Below are 23,724 nucleotides of genomic sequence, written 5' to 3' on the forward strand. Positions count from 1 at the left end.
CAATGCGACCGTACGAAGACTAAGACAAACGGGACAAACGTTATTTATAAAAAAAAAAGGTAAAACAATGATGGCAGACGATTTTGAAGTTGAAGGAGAAAATGAGATGGAGTTTTTGGAAAAAAATCGTTTAGGTCTCAAAATAATGAAAGACCCAGTTTACTCACACGACAGGACCATTTGAAACAAATATGACAGAAAGACATAAATATGTCATATTGTAAACAGTCGCATTGTAAACAGTGGGGCGGTACTTCCGCCAGCGCCGCCGTGACCTTTCAGCGTGATGACGTAGTTCCCTGTCCGTTTGTTGATCAGCTCAATCCGAACTATTGAAGGTAAAAAGTTTATAAAAATTTTTTTAATGACCTATCGTTTCGCTAGATAACAACCTCTTCTTCAGCTGTGATCGCGTACAGCCCGTTTAAAAACTTCAAAGACTTTTGAAACTGCATTGATTTGGACTTCAAAACAATGGTAACCGATGAAGCCCATTGTTAGATGGAAAATCCAGAAATGTTTTCCTCAAAAAACATAATTTCTCACCCGCTGAGGAAAGAAAGACATGGATATCTTGGATGGCATTGGGGTGAGTAAATTATTATGAAATTTTTATTTTGGGGCTAACTACTCCTTTAAGTAGGAGGTTACACCATTTGACATTTAGAGTTTTTAAGTATGTATATATATATAGCCCAGCGATAACACAAAAATCTAATTTTAATGAGTTTGGCACATTGTTTTTAAACTAGAAATGTATTCTCTTGATCATTTTGAGCAATTAACATTATTCATGTCAAAAATGCATAATTTACTCAAACATATAATATATAACACAAACACATCTGCATACTGGTTATACTCACAGGTCAAAGCGTAGATTTTGTCTCTCTTCGAAGAAGTAATCTAGGATGAATTTGTGCACAAAGTCTGGATTCAGCGTGTTATCGATGACTTCTGTCCTGCCAAACTAAACAATAAACAGCAAACAACATCACATGACCAGCATGAATAAAAAGTAATGTATGTTAAAAAATGTCTGAAATGCAATACCTCTCTCCACTCCCTGTTCGCCACTGTCTGAGTGTACAGCACACAAACTACACCGGAACAAAGTTAGAAGAAAAGATATATGAAAGTTAAAATTAAACCTTGCTAGAGAGAAGAGTGAAAACAGCAGCTCTGGTTTGTTTGGTTTGGTTTGTTAATTCAGCAAATGAAGAAATCAAATATGCACAAAAGATGTGTGGAGATCTTGAGACGTTATTGACTCATTTGTCTTGCATGCAATGAGAAGAGCGGTGTCATTAGCACACACCACACACACACACACACACACACACACACACACACACACACACACACACACACACACACACACACACACACACACACACACACACACACACACACACACACACACACGTCTCCCAGGACAGATATGAGTACAGGTGGTCATAAAGTTACACTCTATAAACTCCACGAGGCTCTAGGGTCCAAACCCAATATAAAGGTGGAGATTATGCACGCTCGGCAGACGATGATGGTCTTTTTTTAATTAGGCATATTTTTAGACACAGTCTGACGGCAGGTATTGGCTCGAGTTTAGAGGAAGGCCCCCGGGCAGAGAAAACAGATGCTCAGAAACAGAATTATTTCAGCCGCTTGCCGTTGCTTGTGATATGAGTTGGCGAGACTTGTGAAGCACGCGCGTGTGTGTGTGCGTGCGCGCGCGTGTGTGTGTGTGTGCGCGTGTGTGTGTGTGTGTGTGTGTGTGTTCTGCCTCAGCTGTCTAAACGCACTCAGAAACACTTCTAACTTTCATTCTGTCATCTGGGTGTTTAGACACATATGGCGACCTGGACAGTTTCCAAAAATACACACACATGCACAATAACATGCACTGAAATGTACATACAGGGCTATAGATGAGTGCACTGTCATAGATCTCTTCTTTGTTGTCATAGAAACCTCATTTCTGGCCCTAAGACATTCAAGTAGGGCTGCACGATACTGGGGGAAAAACTGACACTGCGATATTTTGTTTTTCTGCAATATATATTGCGATATGTATTCTGACTTGAATATTTAGAAAGTATAAATCATTCTAGAAAGATTGGGGTGATTTTGTAGGAGAATGCGTCTGCATAGAAAACAATAAACACATCATAAGCATAGATAAATACAATAGAACAAACTAAGATACGAGTGAAATAAACAGTGATGTTTTTCAGATAAGTCTAACAGTATTTAGGTACAGAAATTGAATAATTGAATGTAAAATAACACTGAGTAGTCTGCACTGTATAAATGAAATATATTTAAAGGCCCCCATGTACACTGCATGGTTCAAGTGACTCAATTCCGATGTTTTCCTCTCATGTGGCTCAGATCGGATATGACCGGTGAACGTGTAAGCGGGAAAAAAGCACATGGATTCCGATTTTCTCAGATCGGCTTCAGGCCTCACTCATTTATGTGGAAATAAATCGGATATGAATCGGATACGTGCATTTGCGTCTGCCATGTAAGCAGACAAATCGTTAGCCTGACTTCGTCATACTCATATTCTAGGCAGACTGTGAGTCTGATACTGCTCCACAGGGCTTTGATTAGGAGGCGTGTCTTAACCGAACCAGGAAAAAAAAAAACTCTGCACTCAATTGGATAGACCTACAACCAATCAGAGCAACGCAGTAAGTGACGTATGTTGAGCGACGCATAGTTGTCCACAGAGCTCTGAGGCTGAAGAAGCGTGTTCATCTGAGGCTGAAGAGAACAGAGATCGTGAGCGCATCCCTTCCTTTGGTTTTCATTGCGTCCCATCTTCTAAGCGACCATCGGAGCCAGCTGATAAACTAAACTTTTACCGGGATTGCGGTGTATTCTTGGGTTTTCTCCAGTCAATTTTTTACCGGTCCAATCAGCGAACAGAGGGAGTGTCTGAGAGCGATGACGTTGAGGTCGTGCGCTAGTTTGAGTCGTCATACGTCATGACCAAACGTTAGCGATTGGTTATGGCAGATCCAGAGTGACTCTGGGCAGATCCAATAGTTTTAAACTTCAACACAGTACCCGCCTTCAAGGAAGTTAACGCTTGTCATGGAGAGGCCAGACTCTCTGTACAAATGAAATGTGCGAGAGTCTGGCAGACCAGGCTATTGGGCATCAAGACCTGCAGTGTAAATGCAGCCTTTGTTAAAGCTACACAAGTGATTTTCTCAATGCGTATGGTTGTTTGATCAACACTAAAGACACAGACAGCAGGAGTAGCCTATATATAAGGCTGCTGTCACTTTAAGACCGAATGCCGAAACCATATAATGATGCGCATAATACAATGAGAATGTTCTTTCTCAAATGTTTACGTTCTCGTAAGCCATAAGCGACTCTGTTTAGGACACTCACACTCATTATGACATAATTTTTGCGTGTATGTGTCCATTCAACCACAAATAGACACGAAAGAAAATGCAATTCTGTGATCGCGCACGGAAAACAGCGCGTCTTCTTGCTCAATAATGGTTTAAAATCACGTGAATGTTTCAAACGTCAGGACCTAAAATCTGTGCAAATGATAAACTTTCGCTCTATGACGGTTAAACTTTGCACTCATCAGAGAATCACGTGCATGTCACGTTAACGTTAATATGAAGTAAATAAATGGTGAGAAATACACATGAATGGGAGCAAAGGAATTACACGAGAATTTACAGACAAGTCTGTCCGGATCAACTGTGATCCAGCAATGTGACTATCATGGATGCACACATCGCGATATCGATTCTAATACAATGTATCGTGCAGTATTCAAATATGATATTTCACAAAATAAAACAAGTACTAATATCTTGATTTGATATGTGGGATCATCTGTATGTGTGACTATTAATGTTGCCGTGATGGTTCAGCCCAGGTAGGGAAGCCATGTAATGTTTTTTACTTTAAAAATTTTTTTATTAAATTGCTACTTGCTTTTACTTGATCAAAAAAATAAACCATGACTAGGACTGTGTCTAAAGCATTCATGAATAGCAGACATAAATTTTAAGTATGTCATTTTCCAGTGTATTCTCCAAAATGGGGATGACGATTTGTAGTTTAATTCTCGTGTAATTCCTTTGCTCCCATTCATGTGTATTTACTTCATATTAACGTTAACGTTTATCACTATTAATGTTATATTATAATCACTGCAGTTCATGTGAAAGATAAGTATTTTTTATGGTGGGGTTTTTTATGTAAAATCTTGCCTCGGGCACCAGCAGAGCCTGGGCCGGTCCTGAAACTAATCTGGCAGCTCTACAGTATAATATCTCATTAACAGAAACACCGTCTCTTTTCAGGCTAGACGTCATCATTAGACAGAGTTTATATTAAATCCGATTAAACATGGGCAATTTCAGATTCGTAAAGGCAGTTTTATCCACACCAAAGTTTCTGTTATCACCTCTATTAAACTGACAGTTTCTGTTCCGGGTTTCGGCTCGGATCATCCTGGTTGATTTACAGTACCTGGAGTGGTTTGCTCTGATGATCGGTTCTGAGAGGATTTCACCAAGTGCAAAACTTTCATCCAATCAACCAATCAGATCTGAGGGACAAGTTTACGGTTTATGTGAAGTTTAGGCTTACAACCAGGGTTCGGTGCTTCCACATCAGTGTTATTCACCCGTCTGATTTTGGGGATACGTTACGGGTAGGGTTAGGTTTAGGAGTTGGGATTTTTGGACAGGAATGTTGTCAAGTCAAGTCAAGTCATCTTCATTTATATAGCGCTTTTAACAATGTAGATTGTTTCAAAGCTGCTTTACAGAGATAAACGTATAATTTAAGGCAACAGATTGTTTTGGCTTCATAGCGGTTCTTGAATAATGTTATTTTCCAGCTAAAGTTAGTTTTGATTGATTCACTTCCATCGCAACGATTAGTTATTATATTAGGGGCCGCTAAGACAACACCGTTCTCTCTACATAGAGTTTAAACGCGAACCTGTGAGAAGCGCTGATGGTGCTCACGTGCGCATCAAGAATTAATTCTATAGTTATGTGCGTTTGAATATATGTGTGCATGTTTGTAATTCCCTACAAACCAAGCCTTAAAGGAGAACTCCAGCGCAAAATGAACCTTTGGTCTAATTACACATTGTTACCTAGTCAACCGTTATCTGAGATTTGTTTTCATGATTATCGAATGTAAATAGTTTTATCTCTAAAAACAGTTTAGCCTATAACGCTAGTATAACGCTAGTATATGGGGCATGGAGTAATGACAAATAAAAATCGCTTGTTAATACCACTAACAAGGCTCAAAATAGCCCCACGCTAACACGGTAGCATAATGAGGGTCCCTACCTTCAAACCGAAGGCTAAACTGTTTTTAGAGATAAAACTATTTACATTCGATAATCATGAAAACAAATCTCAGATAACGGTTGACTAGGTAACAATGTGTAATTAGACCAAAGGTTCATTTTGCACCGGAGTTCTCCTTTAAAGGAGAATTTTTAAGTTAATCTTGATCGTTATACCTTTGTGAGTTCTGTCTATAGAAAAAAAACGAACCGGATTGGTGTTTGCAACACGGAGCTGCTACCGCTAATGCCCAGAGCTCACTCAGCTAAAGCGGCAGTTATGGGGGCATATTCATAAAGAGTGTTTTTGTGCCTCTTAACAGACACAAAATGCAATTAAAATGTCTGTCCAACATGAACAGGGTCCTTACATGACAACAAGATGCGTTTAGCAACTTGGCCGTTGTTTAAATTCACCTAAATAGTGCTAGCTGTAGTCTCGCGCTGAAGTCCCGTGGGAACTCCCGTTGTAGCCGGGAAAAGGTAAATAGAAGTGTGCAGGTGGAGGAGCGTCGTGTCATACTTCCTGGTTCTGGTAAGAACTCGAACTGCTGCGTTTTGAACTAGCTTTAGTTTGTTTGTTAAGCGTGCAGGATCAACAAAAAATGTCGACTCAGGAACGCTTCTAACTTGACAAAATCAGGACGTGCCGCACTGATAGAGAAGCATGTCCATTGGCTGCAACCTGCATTTATTATGACCAATCACAAAAGTCGATATTGCGCAACCAACCGTAGAGTACTCCGCTGCACTTTTACTGAACTCGGATCGCTTTCGTAACCTATCGAGTGAATAAAAGATAGAAATCCGTTTCATCCCCGTAAAAAAAATCTAACCAATTTGATTTGGTTTTGAACATCCCCTCTGAACATTTGAACATCCCCTCTCAAAATTATAATGAGTTTTTCAAGCAACATGGATGAATGATTTCTTTTTTTGTTGGGGTAAGAATTACAACATTTCCAGGGCCTTCATCATCATCACGATCATGATGAGCAGAAGAACTGTAGGAGAGCCGTCTTATATGTGCTGAGTCTGAGCTGTGCTGACGTGATGGGGCCAGTCACGCAGCGCTACAACTCCTCCCCACACACACCGGCCAAAAGACACTGGGATCCGGGACTCCAGACGGCTAAATATAGCCTCATCGCTCACTGCCAGTGTGTGTGTGTGTGTGTGTGTGTGTGTGTGTGTGTGTGTGTGTGTGTGTGTGTGTGTGTGTGTGTGTGTGGCGTCCACAGCGCTTGATGTCATATTGCAGGCAGTATAATTTGTGTGTTTAGGGGAAGGACCATTTCTTGTTGCATTGATGTCTTAATTCAAGCTTCCTTGTGTCATATGCTTTTCATAATAACAATTTGCAAGTCCCATTTGCATTAAGATCTCAAATAAGATCTCTTTAATATCCCAGGTATTTCTTCTGCACAGCGGTGACCGTGTTTGCATGGACATAATATTTCAATTAATATCCATATTCTGGTTAAGCCTTTATTCTAAAAATGAGTGAACATGACGCTAGCAAAACCAAGATCAGGGGTTCGATTCCCAAGCAACACACAAACTCACGATGTAGTTTAATGTGCTGTAAGTCTTATAAAAGCTCACGCTTTTCACTTGTAATCTTAACACCCTTTTAAAAACTAATGCCCTAAATGACAGAAATGTTTCTGTTATCACTCAAATGTAAGTGGCCAGTAGCATTAGCATTAGCATTTAGGTAAATCTCAATCACATGGAGACTTGAAAATGTAATGAATGAAGGTGTAAATACAAGCTAAAAATATCCAGATACCATGTCAACCTCACTTTTCTTTTTCTTTTTTTCACTGGACCTTCCCGTTGTTTTACACATTTGAAAACGAATGGGAAAAACAACAATGCACTACTGGAGACCGCAACAACAATATTGTTGAATGCATTTGTGAGGGGGTTGAAAAATAAAAATTCTGATTTGAAAAATTATCATTTCGACATCAATGTCATTATTTTCTCACCCTCAAGTTGTTCCAAACCTGTAAGAATTTCTTTCTTATGAACACAAAATATGATATTCTGAAGGTAACCATACAGTTGATGGGCCACATTGACGAATACCATTACCGACATACTTCAAAACCTCTTATTTTGTGTTCATAAGAAATAAATTCTTACAGGTTTGGAACATCATGAGGGTGAGAAAATGATGACAGAATTAAATGTTTTGGGTAAACTATCTCTTTAAGAGATACCTGAACTTAAAGTACATACAAAGTACAAATACATGTTTACATAACTTCTAAGGAGAATTAGTGCAGACCATGGCCAAAGCCAACACTTTCTTGTGTGTGTGTGTCTGCATGTGTTGGCCATCTGTGTTAGTGCACTGGTTTGACCAATTGGGACCCACATTTTCCCATGGTCAAATTGCCGCGACCCAATTTTTTTTAGCATTATACCTGCATGCAATTTTTTCCCAGCTAACACACGAAGTTACGTAATTTATTGGTACTTTTTGGTAATTTCATGACTTACTAATTGACAACGTACTGTAACTACACCGGTTTTCTCAGGCACTCCTTACTTGACCTAGTCTGACAGAAAGAGTCAATAACTTCCATGCATGTCTTTCAAAATAAAAGTCTCGATTCAGAAAAAAAAAAGCATGTTGTTGTTTCTTTGACCCTACACTCCAGAGAAACACTGCCAAACGCTAAGAGTTTGTGTCAACAGTGAAATATACTTTGAGTTTAATGTTCCAATCTAAAAAATTCCCCTGAACCTCCAATCCAGGCTTATTGTGTTGACATTTCTGCAAAATTATATTATGTTGCTTCTTGCATGTTTTGTGACGCTTTCAAAGCAAAATGTCCAGTGAGTGACACTAAGAGCTTGTTCGGTTTTATCCAAAACGGATGAATGTTTTGGAAATTAAATGTCTGGTGCAGGGGCGGAGCCAGACGATGTAAACATTCGGGGCTTAGCCCAAACCTAGGGGGGTCCGGGGGCATAGGCCCCCCGGGGAGATTTTTTTTCCCAATTACGTCAGCTAAATGCACAATTTTTCAGGCTGTTTGAGATAATAGAATGCCTAAAAATCTATACAGTATCTGGGAAAATGATGATAGTTAGGCCTACTCGGTAAAAAAAAAAAAAAAAAACTGGACGCGCGAATGAGGTGAATTCGCGCCTGCCGTGCTAAATGCCACATTCGTGCCGCAGGACCTCCAGACTGGCATAAACGCATCTTCACATTGACTTAAACATTGAAATCACTCGCGCCAGACGCTCTAACGTTACTCGCGTTTGGTGTGAACGCAGCATACACTTGTCCGCGGTTCGTCCGACGCTACTTCTGAATCTCTCTCCGGCCGGTGAGGTTTAGGCTACTGTTAGTGTTCCATATAAAAAACTTTATGTCCATATTAACTTCAGCCGGTTAGCCAGTAAGCTCGCTACGACGCCGGTGAAAACATCAACAGCCCGCCAGCCCCTGATGACAACGACGAAGAAGAAGATTTATATTCTTTGTTAGTTTTTTATTGGCAGTTGGCAAACAAGCTGAGTGATGCGCGATGCATTACCGTCCGCCACCACGCACGGTAATAGAGCTTTTGTTTCATTTTTTGCCGCTCCAGTCAGAAAGACTGAGAGGAAATGAAACAAAGTTGAAGTTATTTTAAAAAACCTAAAAGATTCGGGGCTTTTGACAAAACATTCGGGGCTTAAGCCCAATTAGCCACCCCCCCGCTCCGCCCCTGGTCTGGTGGTGAGTGGTGCTAAAATTGTAATGCTTGTGTTTGAAAAAAGCACCTAAACTCTACCGTAAACCTAAACCAAAAGTGTTAACAAAGCAAACATGAAGTAAAAACACATTTGCTGAAGCAACCATGCCATTTAAGCTTTATAGCTTCTCTCTGTCATGAGCGGCTGCACAATAGAAGTGCATGAAGATGAAGATACATCACTAAAGTCTTTAATTCAGAACTCACGGTACAAGAAACACAGGAAAAACAACCACAAGCGTTTACGAGACGAGGCAAAGACCTGAACGGAGCAGGGAGTGTAAATACACAGGAGATCGCGAGGAAATTAATGAGACAACCTGTGAATGGGATAAATAATCAGACACACTGGGAAAACTGGCACTGAACTAAAACACAATGAAATATAACACTGATACTATCAAAATCTGCTAAGGGGTAATTAAACGTAACAAAGCATGTAAGAATATACCATCTTTTAAAGCGCATTTCACACACGCTTGGGGTTTAAGTTTCGCTTTCTCTGGCAGCACAAAAATCAAACATCCTAAATGTGTAAATCTCTTCAGGCCTTTTACAACAAGTGCCAGTAGGAAGATCAGGAGAAAACATGAAGATATTAGAAAATAGAATGACTGTCTTTCCTGCTCGTGTCCCACATCCCTCTCAAAGCGCAGAGCGCGGGCTATTGACACATCTTTGTCGGGGAATATAAAACAAATGTTTTTTTTAAATAATATGTAACTGTTATATTATTTAGGTTACCAAAATGTACTGATATATATTTCAATGTTTTACAGGCTGTAGTGTGGTGGTGTTTCACTGACAGAAGTGCTCAAATAAACACACGTCTGTTACAAAATGGAGGTTTAAATTAAATGAAATTAAATTAATTCTCTTATATAGAAAAAAACAAATAAATAGAACAGGGTAACGTTAGGCTTGCTAGCACAATTAGCGCAGCTCACATTTCAATAAACGTGTTGTCCCAGTAAAATCTCACATTTGAGTTTTAACAAGCTCCTCCGCAGTAGATTCATTTAGATTGATAATAACGGGTAAAATTGCTAATATATTTTGTTTCTATTAATCTATTTTCCACCATGCTTTACCCAAAATAAAAGATCAGGCATGCGCTTTTCTCCATGCAAGCTCATGCAGTTGTAAGAAGCAAATATATTTATTAAGCATAGCGCGGTTCCTTCAACTGTCCATCATATTAAAAACAGCTATACTTCGCCAGATTTTATAGTGTAAACATATTCAAGCACGAGTGAGAGCCGTTTCGAGGGGGAAGCCAGGTGTGCTTAAAAAACAACAACAATTTTTTTTTATATTCGAATCCCATAATTTAAAATCGAATACCAACCCACCGAACGAATATTTGGGTTCAGCCCGAGTAACGGTAATGCATCTTGGATGACGACTTGTGATCGGTTCACTGAAAACGCATCTTAATACCATGAGATGCTTTCTCTCTCGCTCGCTCAATTTCTGGGAAATTGTGTATAATTTGCAGGCGTTAGGGAGCGGTTATCAATATGCGGGAGACTCCCAGACCTTTTGGGAGAGGTGGGATGTCTGCATATATACTCAACGTGTGTTATGTGTTTTGTACGGTATCGTCTCTGACAGCATGCTGAAGCCGCTCAGGCCGCCATTTTCTCCCTCTTCTCGGAAAGCGGCGATGAAGTAAAATCATCCGGTGGTTTGGCTTTTCCAGGAAATGCGTGTAATCGCTGGACCTCTGCTTCTCGTATGTCTTTAAACGATTGGGTATATCGCAGCCACCACACTTGGCAGGAGTTACGTCCTGCTCCTTACGTGGGTGGCTAGCATAGAAGTCGCTCCCCTCAGACGTCTTCAACTGAGGGCAGAGCCGCATGGTTCAGACTTGTTAACTTCACTGGGTTTTCAAGTGGGCACCCCACTTCACCGGTGTTTCGTCAACTAGCCCACGACACCTCAATGGGGCTTGACAGCAGAACCAGCATCCTGGAACTGCTCCCTCGGTCATTCAGGACTTCACCACTCAGCTCTGACCCCCGCCCTCTCTGCCAGCCTGGTTTAGCCACCGATCGCTCCTCTTCAACCACAGCCATCTGGATGCTGTCTCTGCCTGCTTTACTATATTGTTCACCAGGTTCTTGCGGGTTGCCCTCTCTAACCCCAAGCATCCCCAATGCTCTCCAAAGTGACTGTCCCGGGAACCCCCTGCAACCCACCTCCGCCGGTAGATTCCAGGCTCTCCAACCCCTCTGCTGGCTCTCAGAGATGAGGGACTGATACTTCCCTAGCTTGCGTTCATGTGCCTCCTCGATCCTTTCCTCCCAGGGTACCGTCAGCTCAATTAGGGCCACCTGTCTTGTTGCCTGGGTCCAGAGCACGATATCTGGTCGGAGGCTGGTTACGGCAATCTCCTCGTGAAGCTTGAGTTGCCTTCCGAGGTCAACTCTCATCTCCCAGTCCTCTGCCGTACCAAGGATCCCTAAACATCTGTCCTCCTTGCCTGCCTTCTCCCCAGGCCTGAGGAAGCAAATGAAGCGGGGGCCTTTATCTTGGGCCTTGGTTCTTTTCCGCTTCCTCTCCTTCTCCAGTCCATCGGCCAGTTGTGTCAGCACCTGATCATGGCGCCACCTGAACCTCTCTTCAGTCAGGCCTGCCCGACAGGACGACAGAATGTGCTCCAGGTTTGCCGGTCTCTTGCACAGCGCACAAGAAGAATCCTCTGTCAGTCTCCATCTATGGAGGTTTGTTGGTGTTGGCAGGACATCATACACGGAGCTAAGGAGGAACTTTATTCAGTTCCCCTCCATATTCCAGATGTCCTTCCAACTGAGGGATCTTCCTCTGACACTTTCCCACCGGGTTCAGCTGCCTTGCTGTTTCATGGCTACTGCCCTGGCTTATCTACTCTCTTCCTCCACAGCCCGAATCTCCTTCTGCACCATCCCTTTCCGGTCCTTTGCCCTTGCCTCTTTCCAGCTTGCTCGGGTGATGACTCTCAGGCCCAGCCTCTCCTGCGTCACGGTGCCCATGATGTCTGCATGCTGTAAGCGTTCCTCCGCTTCCCTCAGAGCTCCGCAGGCCTTCCACTTCCGTCCCGCCTTCACCACGATGTTGGCCTGTCGCACAGCCTGATCATTACTGTCGCGCAACATCATGGCCAACCGAACTTTGGCTGTCTTAAATTCCTCCACGACTGATGTAATTGGCAATTGCAATTTGCTCCCTGAGCTGTAGAGCCCTATAGAGCAAAAGCTTTTGGGGACAGACAGCCACCTCCCGAGGAAGTTGTTAATTCTCCTTTCCAAAGCCTCCACTGTTGTCAGGGGGACCTCATACACAAGCAGTAGTCTCAGCCTCAGACGTCACTCTGAAGGTCTGGCTACGCGAGACTACACAAGCAGTGGCCACAGGAGCCTTGGAAGGATGCCGTGTTGGTAGCCCCATACCTTGTACTTGCCGGGTAGGCCACTCCTCTCCAGGGCTTTCAGCCATTCTTCTGCTTGGTTGAGCATCTCCTTCACAATTGCTTTGTCAGTCAGGTCGGCTCTGTACCACCTCCCTAAGCTCTTTACTGGCTTCTCTGTGACTGTTGGGATGGTATCTTCACCGGTCTTAAAACGGAAGCGGTCCTGCACACGGCCCCGCTTCAGTACCAAGCTTCTCGATTTTGAGGGTTTGAACTCCATCCTAGCTGATGTGAAGTCATGGATGCCCACGAGTGAGTTATGTCAATGTTTTTAACTCTAATATTCCAACCGACAGCCAGCATAAGTTTTTGACGGACGTGAAAACATGCGTATGGGGTGAACTATGTTTGATTTTTTGGTAATTATAAAACTGAAGGCGTTCATTTCATGGCTTAAATAAATGACATGTCACTCAGAAACTCAAAAATTTTATATTCAGCTGTCACAAATACGTTGAATTATAAAAGTCAAGTTAATTTCTTCACCAGGAAAGGAGTGGTTTTGATGCACAAAGTTTTTTTTATTGTACCTTATAACAAAAATCTTTTATTTAAACTTGAAAACTTGGTCATGTTGTAAATAATAGAGCCTTTAGTTACTGTCGCTATGTCCGACAAGCTACACTGCTCTCACGCCCTACCATGTTCTCACGCAGTGGAAAATACATTGTGGAGCAGAGAGGAGACTGACAACACGCTGACAGACACAGACCAGGTTACTTTTCGGTTACTTTTGATATTAAACGTATTAAAGTCTCACCTTTCAAATTTGGTCAAATTGAAACAATAAATACCGTTTTGTGGCTCTTTAATGTGTCGTGACAGATCGCTCAGTTAAAGCTGCTCGTGAACCGATCATCTCTTCCTTCTAGTTCATTTATAGCATCAAATAAACATGAATGAACATCAGAAGGAATGTTGTTTTAACCGCGGAAAGGCGTCAGTACACTCCGCTTCTCAAGTTCAAATCCTCCCATGTTAATCTGCTAACTCTCCTGACTGCTCTGTCGGACAAAATGGCGGATGGCGAAGTATGATTGGTCAGATCACCTGTCATTCAAACTCCCTGCGAAGGGTCAATTGTAGCTACTTCTAGTGTTAATTTCAGCTGGAAACAGCATTGGAAATGTATGTATATTACAGTATGTTTTTGGAGTTATATGCAAAAATGTAGGCAGAGGTCCATTTTTCCATTTTTCTTTTCTTTTTTCTTAAATAGGTGACTAGTGGCCACACTGGCCTGGCCCACGGTTTCTCATTCGAAAAAGAAACGTAAGAGACGTAACCGCACAAAACCACTGGAGACCAAAACAACAATAGACTATAGATACAATAGACTATAGATACAATAGACTATAGATACAATAGATACAGTAGGCCTAGATGCAACTACAAGACATCTCTATTGGTCAAAACGAGAGAGAGAAAGATCAAGCTTTCTATTGCATATGTGTGTAACGTGTGTGTGTTTGTATGTCAGTCTTGTCATTTGACCCAGTTTCTAGTTTGTTCCTTTCAGTTCACCTGGTGTTTTTTAATTCTTACGAATGCGTTTGGTTGCATTCCTCTGTGTTCTCTAGTATTTATTATTAAAGTCTGTTCCAGTGTATTCTCCATCGTTGTGTAATTCATTATTACAGCCAACACACGTGACAATGTGTCAATCACCATGTGTTCACACACACATTTATAAACTGTTCGGCTTTCACGTCAAATTTAAAGTAAACTTTGTGCTTAATGCTCAAAATGTCCCCAAAACTTCAGCACACCTAGAGCTTAGCCACACATGGGGCTTAGCCAATCAAAAGAGAGGTCATTTGCATATAGAAGTCTTAAAGGCACAGAAAAAAAACTGTTTAATACGAATAATCAGAGAGAGAATGGAAAATGGTCATGAAAAAAAAAATACTAAATTAAGTCTGTTGTTAGTACAGAAAAAAATTATAATATTATATATTGACGTCCAGGGGTATAATGTTGCAAAGGTGTGACTCCTTTAAAGGAAGGAAGAATAGTTATGTACTTTGCAAACAATCTAATAATAATTGGCCCAATTTCAAGATGAAAATAGAAGAAAAAACAATTGAAACAAAACCTTTTAGAGCATATAATGTGCATGTGAGTGAGCGTGTGTGTGTGTGTGTGTGTGTGTGTGTGTGTGTGTGTGTGTGTGTGTGTGTGTGTGTGTGTGTGTGTGTGTGTGTGTGTGTCAGAAACAGTCAGTGTAATCAGCCATACAGCAGAATGAACAATGCAAGCCTGCAGTCAAACGCATCTGTATGTTCATTAAAGCTGTGAATAGCTGAACACAACATCTGGATTACACAATACAGTTGTGACCCATGTGAACACACAACACGTGAATATGCAATCAAAACAAAACCCACACACACAAACACAAATGCGAATAATACTCTCCTGCGTATGAAAGAAATTGCTGTATCTGCTGTATGTCTGCAGCAGAATATTATTCCCATTTGTATTTCTGTCTCATGCACAAGCTTTCTAATACAGCAGCATAAACATGAAGGCGGGCAGGTAAGATTTCACACAGTAATGACGCTCCCTACGGGGATCAGAGCTGCTGATGAGTGTGTTCACTGCGTTTTTCTAATGTGATTTCAGTTTCAATGCGCACTAGAATAAATGGACAAGTAAACGTAAAACGTGACGTGTGAAACCAAAGGCTTACTTGGATCAGACTTTGAGAAGGTGTCTCTGTCCAAGAGGTTTCTGTGGTAGAAAGAAAGAAAGAAACAGGAGTTAATAAAGTCCACTGTAAAGGGTTTTAAAGAAAATCCAGCATTACTCTAAAGAAAACATTATGAACTCTGATTGAATAATGTTGATTAGCATATGCTAAAATTCATTTAAACACAGTTATCGTAGGCATCAAGTCTTACATGTTGGTGGAAATATCTATACCTATGTTCAGTGGTGTTGAACTCTTTATCCATTACGAACATTGAGGTACGGCGGGGTTTGCCAACTATATCCCAAGATGAAATATATATAATTGCGATTCAATGCATGGCATAATTGAGTCGTGATTGAAACTGTGCCAAACGCACAAGAGAGACGAGAAAGTGAATCTGTGATATTACTCTTGCAGGGATCACTTTGTACCGAGTCTGACTGAGAAACGCCATTTCCAGAGGTTTGTCTTATTTAGATGAGCTCTTCATTAACAGCAGGAATTATATGAATCGACAAATATAATATAAACATAAAACAAACATTTATATAGACATAAATACAAACAGCAATCAAGGACATGAAGTATCAATGTACCATTGTGAGAGAAAGAAATGTGATATAGCATAGTATCAGGCATTGAATCACTGATGGAAATCTCACGCACACACACACACAAACACACACACACACACACACACTGATCTCTTCTGACAGCGCAAAGTGAATCATTACATCTCTCACAGTAAAACCTCGATAAGGCAGGAAAAAAAAAGTCTAAGGATGCCGTGGCAGGAACACTGGACACACACACACACACACACCTCAATATTGTTCTCACTAGTTCTCTCACACTGACTTTATTTTTATATGATTACACACCAAAGTTATTCATAACATGATTTGAACAAATTATATATAAATACGATATAAAACCAATATAAAAATGTGTAACTCTGAAAGGATTATGTTCTTTATAATCCTAACTAAATAACCCATAATTCACAAATACACTGTACACCCGATAAACGTAAAAAATATAATCAATAACACATACCCCAACTGAATATTTACCTCATAAATAACTGAATATATTGTAACTAATAACTCATAAGCCCAACATAACATATTGCCAATAACACAAATGCATCCCATACACTGAATATATATATCGCATATCCCCAACGGCATACAATATATAACCATTAACCCATAAACCTGAATGAATATATCACCAATTATCCATGTGGTGAAAATCAAACTGTGTTTTTACAAACCATGTACAAATTCATAAGTCAACACCATTGCTGAGTATTTTCTTCTTATAATATACATAGTGTACACATATATATTGTATATCTGTCAATATATGATAATGTTATACGTTAATGTATACGAATTTGAACAATACAGCCTACTATAGCCAACCAATACATAAACTAAACTATTCTAGAGTGTAAACTGTCTTATAGGCTATACGGTCTTATCATGGCGTACAACCACTGTATAGTTTACTGTCCCTGGTTTATTTTGTGGGGGGTGAAAACATTTGCAAAATACGTCTTGTAAAATACAACATGTAATAAATAAAGCAACACTGGGAAGGTCATTTTATAAAGCGGTTGTTTTCTACGGTAGGTGCACTACACTATTGTACAGTAAGCTGACTAATAGGCGCACAAACACATTCATTATTCATACATATTTTTCCTTCAAATAAACATTAGAAAGTACAGCTCTGAAGCAATTTGCGCTGCGAAAACCATATAACAACTTAAAAGCTGGCGCAGGGTATTTGTGGAAGTGTACATTGTAAATTACATTTATATTCATATTTATTTTGTTAGCGTGAAGCTGCAGTTTAACAATACATGAATGACACTTGCAGTACAGCACAAAACTGCAGTAGATGTTGCCAATCTCACGCTTGAGACGCAGTTACAGTGCTTTTCTCGAGCAGTTTATTACAGTCGCATCTCCCGTGTTATTGCACAGATTCCCTGGATGGGAGATCTGAATAAGTGGCGTTTGGATCGGTCGCGCGCTGCTCGGTTCTGTTCAGCTCTGTATGACGGACCGCGGACACGTTAGATAGGCCGAGTTTTCAGAGGACAGAATCGATGCTCTGCAACCCTTCAGCTTCATCTTCACTGAAATAAATGACATGCATGTTCCTTGAACATGGAGATGATGTCATGAATACAAAATATGTCTGTAAACGATTAATCGCGATTAATCGAATCCAAAATAAAAGTTTGTGTTTACATAATATGTGTGTGTATTGTGTATAATTATTTTGTACTGTATATATAAATACACACACATGCATGTATACATTTAAGAATTTTTTTTATTTATATATATAAATAGTTCTATTTATATATAATATAAATCATATAAAAATATATATGCAGTATATAAATGCAAATATTTCTCAAATATTTCTGCAAACATGCATGTGTGTGTATTTATATATACAACATAATTATACACAATATACACACATATATTATGTAAACACAAACTTTTATTTTGGATTCGATTAATCGTTGAATTCGTTTAATTCGATTAATGGCGATTAAACGTTTACAGCCCTAATACAAAAGTACTCTGTCAAACTGAAGCAGAAGAAAGTACATAATGTGCCAATGTGTCTCTTTGCATATTTTTTGTATTTAAATATGGAAGTGTTATAAAGGTGTATCAGTTACACTTTATTGGTGTCTGTGTTTACAGTGTGATACTTAAGTACTGAGTTAAATCAATTAACAACACGTACTTACTATAGGGTTAGGGTTTGGTTGAGGGTTAGTTGCGTGTAATTATGCATAATTTACTATTATTACTATGATAAGTACATGTTACATATCAACAAGGTCACTTTAAAATAAAGTAGTACCGGTTTATCTTTATATTGTACTATTCGTATAGAGTATTTGTACATGTTACTCAGTAATAGAAATTGTTAATTGATATATTTACAATAAAAACTGTTTGTGTAGTTGTGTAGACCTGATAACTCCCTTGTGTCCTTGATGATAATAGCTTTGCTGTTATATTAAAACAGTCTTTGCCTACTTGAATGCTAAATCAAAAATATAACATAATATTTCGATGAACACAAGCAGCAAAAAAATCACTTTTGGTGTTGTAAGTACTTTAAAGCGGCAATGCAATGCGAATTAACTGCTGGAAACGCATTTCTACGCATTTTTATTTGTGTCGATTGCAAGTGACGTCGCAGGCAGAGCAACCGCAGGTGACGCTTCTCCGTCTCTGAGCTGAGTGAGTGGAGGCGGGGCTCATTTGCATATTCATAGAACCGTGCATAATAAATGAGGCAAGGGTGTAGAGTTACATTTAAGTTATTTTAAGGCATGAAGAAATATCTTTCAAGGGAAAAAATACTTAAATATGTCGTTTTGGTGATCAAAGATGAGTTTTAAAGGGATCAATGTATAACTCAATATATAATAACACCTAACTCCAACTGCATACAGTATATAGCCATTGACCCAAGTGTCCAAATGAACATATAACCATTAGCTTAGGCTAAACTGAATATATAATCAACAGCGTAAAACTGCAACTGAATATTTAACCAATTATATAAGCCAACACCCCAAATCACAACCTATAACAATAGCAGGTCCAAATGAATATATAACCAATAAACAATGACCCAAAATTGAGTATATAACCAATGACCTCAATCCAACATGTACAACTCATATAATCAATGGACAGTCTTAAATCCAACAAACAGAAACACACGCCACGGAGAATATACGTGCTAAACTAAGACGATAACAGGGAATAGAACGAACGTGAACATAACAAGATGAGACACGCCGAGACTAATACGTAACCGTAGAAACAAACGAGGACATAATCAGTAACCAAGGAACCCGGAACTAAACAGAGCTGGGAAACAGGAAGTAAAGGAAACAGAACAGAATGTCAAAATAAGAGTCCACATGACAGACCTATAGACCCCAATGAATATATAACCAATAACACAACCAGCACTCAATATACAACCCATAACTCGTAACGGCGTAAAGAGATTAGGTTTATTTTCTTCTCATGTTTTCATTTGCAGAACGGGTACACTCTAAAAAATGCTGGGTTGTTTTAACCCAATTTTGGGTCAAATATGGACAAACCCAAACGTTGGATCAAAAAATGCAATTTAAAAATTTAACCCAATGGCTGGGTTTGTCCATATTTGACCCAAAATTGGGTTAAAACAACCCAGCATTTTTTGGAGTGTACCCGTTCCGCAAATGAAAACATGAGAAGAAAATAAACCTAATCTCTCTCAAAAAAACAAAAAAACTCTGATTCTATGCTCAGCGTTTAGTGATGTTCAGGCACTCAAGAGACAGACAGAAGCTCTTCCGCACGAACGGCACTATTTACACAAACACTGCGCTTGCCTCACTGTACACACACTGAATGTTAGGTAAGAGTTTAAGTTACTGTGCAGCTGACACCGTCCGATATACAGTACTGTCCAGCTGATGCCGTCCACCAGCGCTCAGTCCCACTGCCCTGACAACCCAGCTCACAAAACACACAACTCAGAGGATGTGCGGCATACACTCGTGTGGATATACTTTATGATACAGTGGCCACCCAGAAAGGCCCTTTGAGCATTTATGGTTTATATTTGAAGACACGAGTCTCCCTCTCTACGCCACAGATCCCGGAGTACAGGAAACACTCCGACACCAGAATATCCTCATCAAACATTTACACGGCCGTTCCCACACAAAACAGCACATTCCCATTTCAAATCCCAGCTCACATCCCACGCTCTCCATCGCGAGCGAGCCCGGCCGCCAATCACTTCCACTGGTTCTGATCAATGTTCCTCTTCCGCACTCATATCGCACAACACGGAGGAATATTTCATGAGGAATGTAATTGTAGTGGCACTAATGAGGACGTGCCCCCCCGAGGGACTTTAATATGTAAACTCGCACTCGGTAAAGATCACATCAAGACTGACATTATAACAGTATTAATCACACATGAAATCTATATTCATTCCACAGTGAAAGTATGGCTTTGAAATACGTTTGATCAAATCAGGAGTGGAGAAAACATTCTGGAACATTTCACTCTAAAAAATGCTGGGTTGTTTCAACCCAAGTTTGGGTCAAATATGGACAACCCAAACGTTGGGTTAAAAATGTAACCCAATGGCTGGGTTTGTCCATATTTGACCCAAACTTGGGTTAAAACAACCCAGCATTTTTTAGTGTGTATAAAGCACATATTAATGCATGACTATATTCTACGTCTCTAATCCTACCAAATACCTAAACTTAACAACTTCCTTATTAACTATTAATATGCAGTGATTAGGAGTTTATTGAGGCATAGTTAATAGTGAGAAATGTTCTTAATGGACATTATTAGAAATGTATCATTTTAAATGGAGAATTAAGTGTATATTGTATTAGGGAAGCAAAAATAGTTACATTTATAAAAATAAAATAATTAATGTACACAACAAATATTATGAAAAGAGGATTTTATGTTTTTTAATTATGTTGTTTAATAACCAATTTAATTTTGTATTTCCAAAATAACAGTTTCAATAAATAAAGTTATTGTAGTATCTCTTTAAAAAAGAAATCTGTGATAATGTTTTAGGCATTAGAGGAACTAGACTTTTCTTCAAGTCACGTCACCTTTATTTCTATAGCGCTTTATACAAGAAATATTATTTCAATAATGCATTTTGGCTGTTGTGTGTAACAATAATAACATTTAAACTACTACATTTAAATACATTGTAATGTAAACAACTTAAAAACGATTGATTTTCAACAAATAAAGAAATAAAAAATATATATTTGTAAAAATGAATTATTTTGGAATAATTACATACTTTTTTAAGACTGAAGTAAAATTAGTTTTGTCTTTAATCATTTATTATTTACAGTTTGACCAACTAACAGTTTTTACAGTAGCTTTTTCCAAAAAACACAGTTACTGTTTAACGTTTTTCATGATCATTTATTGAGTTTGAAACAGGCAGGATACGTACAGCACACACACATATCCTGCCGGATTCATTTTCAATAAACAAACACATCTCTTGAAGGGTTTCCGAGTGCCAGAAGATGATGCTAACACTGCGTGTGTGTGTGTGTGTGTGAGCTGTAGCTGAACCCGAACCAACACACTCCTGTCGCACTTTTTAAGACCAGAGAGAAGCTGCGCGTCCTGCTTTGCCTCTTGTTCTTGCGGTGTGTATTATTGACACGACCTCCAACACGGAGGGTCCCGCTTCAATCCGCTCAGACGGAACGGGTCAATAGTCGATGCGAGCCCTCTTCATCTTCACTGCCCGACCCAAAAATAGCTTCTGTTTACCTTCACAACTATTGATGCCTGATGACTTATACATCTGCATACTGAAACTGCTTCCTTTTTTCTTTTCGAATTGAACAATAAATATACAATTGAATAGTAAATGGTGAAAAAAAATATAAATCTCACACACATTGATGACAAATTGCATCCACAATACCCGTTAATCATTTTTAACAGAAGAGGAATGTAAACAGGCTAAAGAAAAACTGTCAATTGGTTAACTATAAATGAAAATCTTTAAGTTCAAATATAATGTTTTATAATACTGTTATATTTCATTATTAAAAATGCATATAGCTACTGTACTTTTACTGTATTACGTTTCGCAATTTATTGTATCGTTAAAATTAATAGTGTTCTTAATAAGAATAACAAAACAATATGATGCTTTAGAAAACTGCCATTTCTTTTGCTGAAATTGAACAATAAATATAATTTTACAGTAAAATATTGTAAAAATTAACTTTACAGAGTTAAACATACTATGAACAACCGTATTTTGTTGTTGTTGAAAATGTATATTTTAACAAGACAAATCTTTTTTTTATGGTAAAATATAGTTTTAAAAAATATGTTTTTAACAAATTTGAAGAAAATACAGTTACCAAAATACCATCATTTAACGCCTGAAATATAATTTCTGTATTTTACAGTAAATTCTGCCAACTACAGCTACAGTAACAGTTTTTACTCAAACATTGAACATGTTTTACGGTAGGCTACAGAATCAGGTCAGGCAAATCACAATACATTTCATGAATCTTGAGCAAAAGCTGACTTTTCATGTGATAAATATAAATTTACATTTCTCCTCCCTGAAAACGACACACACACACACACGCACCCACCGGAGCCCTGCTCTCATCTCAGGTGTGGATTCTGTTGCATTTTAATAATGAAAGGTGAATAGACTGAATTACTCTAGTTATTATAGAGCTTTTACATATCAATGCACGTCTATTGTGTGCTGTGAACAAAGCATCTGATTTAAATTCCGAGGTCTAAAGGAAGTTAATAGAAAAAATCGCTGCTTCTCAAGACATCAACGCTTGATAGATGCCATTATGCAATACTGAAGAACAGAGAGCTGTATATCATAAATCTATAACACTTTATGCACTGTGGCTTCATATGCACATAAAACTCTTTATATAGTCATACTTCTTATAGACTATATTAATACATGTAATGCATTAACACACATGGACAACACCAAGTGCTAAATCATGTATTTTAATAAAGTATGCACGTGAAAAATTGAATTATGATAATAATCATAAAGGCTAAGATACATTTCTAATGTATTGTGTATACATGCTTCATAGAACGTGCAACATCACTAAATTACCCTTCATGACTTACGCGCAATTATGATTTGTTATAATATAGGCTAAGCACGCGCTCATTATTTTGCAATCAAACGATGCACGCATATAACAAATAAAACACTAATGAACTTTATAAATGCAGAGCCTTGCAAACACATTACTATGAGGAAGAATTGACATTTAAAAAAGAATGTCAACTAATTGAAAATATGCAATGTGAAAAAATGCTGATACAGCCCCTCAGATGTTCAGCCATCGCATTTGAGTGTTTTGACACACAGAAGCATCGCATGCATTGAGACGCACTCCTGGCAGAGCCACGCGCGTCACTCACCTGCACGACACGGTGATCTCAACTTTAGTGGCGGGGATCACTCCCGCGAGCGGCTCGAAATCCGCGAGACTCGCCATATTCACCAACCCGCTCATCACTGTGGACATGGTGCTGGGGGAGTGCTAGGGAAACACTGCGAGCATCCTCCACTCCGTGGATCTGGAGTGGGTGCGTGTGTAAGGGAGTCACACCGCTTCACACGCGACGTCACAGGCGCGCGGTCAGTCCACGCGCGAGAGAATTCCTGCCAGTCACGCGCACCAGCCAGATGCGTGAACCATCCGCTCAGTTACACTCATCCAGCGCGTGTACTGTAAGTGTGTATTCACTGGAATAGGTATATCAATTTATATATAATCTATAGGCTTTTAGAACGTTAAAAAATAAACTTATTCTAGTTTGGCACATAG

At 39.3% G+C, this 23,724-nt stretch overlaps 1 protein-coding gene across 1 annotated transcript in view; it reads right to left on the reverse strand.

The window, feature by feature from the left end:
* The window catches only part of cpne8 (copine VIII), an 85,406-nt gene extending 61,891 nt beyond the window's left edge, over nt 1-23,515 (reverse strand). Inside the window, exons 1-4 of the mRNA XM_079603013.1 lie at nt 23,315-23,515; nt 15,261-15,301; nt 1,054-1,100; nt 867-970 (exon numbers count right to left, since the gene is read on the reverse strand). Of these exons, the coding sequence (XP_079459139.1) occupies nt 867-970; nt 1,054-1,100; nt 15,261-15,301; nt 23,315-23,421 (299 nt within the window). The 5' untranslated portion in view covers nt 23,422-23,515. The remainder of the gene's footprint in view (nt 1-866; nt 971-1,053; nt 1,101-15,260; nt 15,302-23,314) is intronic.
* Between the last annotated feature and the right edge of the window lie 209 nt (nt 23,516-23,724).

The sequence above is a fragment of the Phoxinus phoxinus genome (genome assembly GCF_949152265.1).
Source record: "Phoxinus phoxinus genome assembly, chromosome: 25".
NCBI lineage: Eukaryota > Metazoa > Chordata > Actinopteri > Cypriniformes > Leuciscidae > Phoxinus > Phoxinus phoxinus.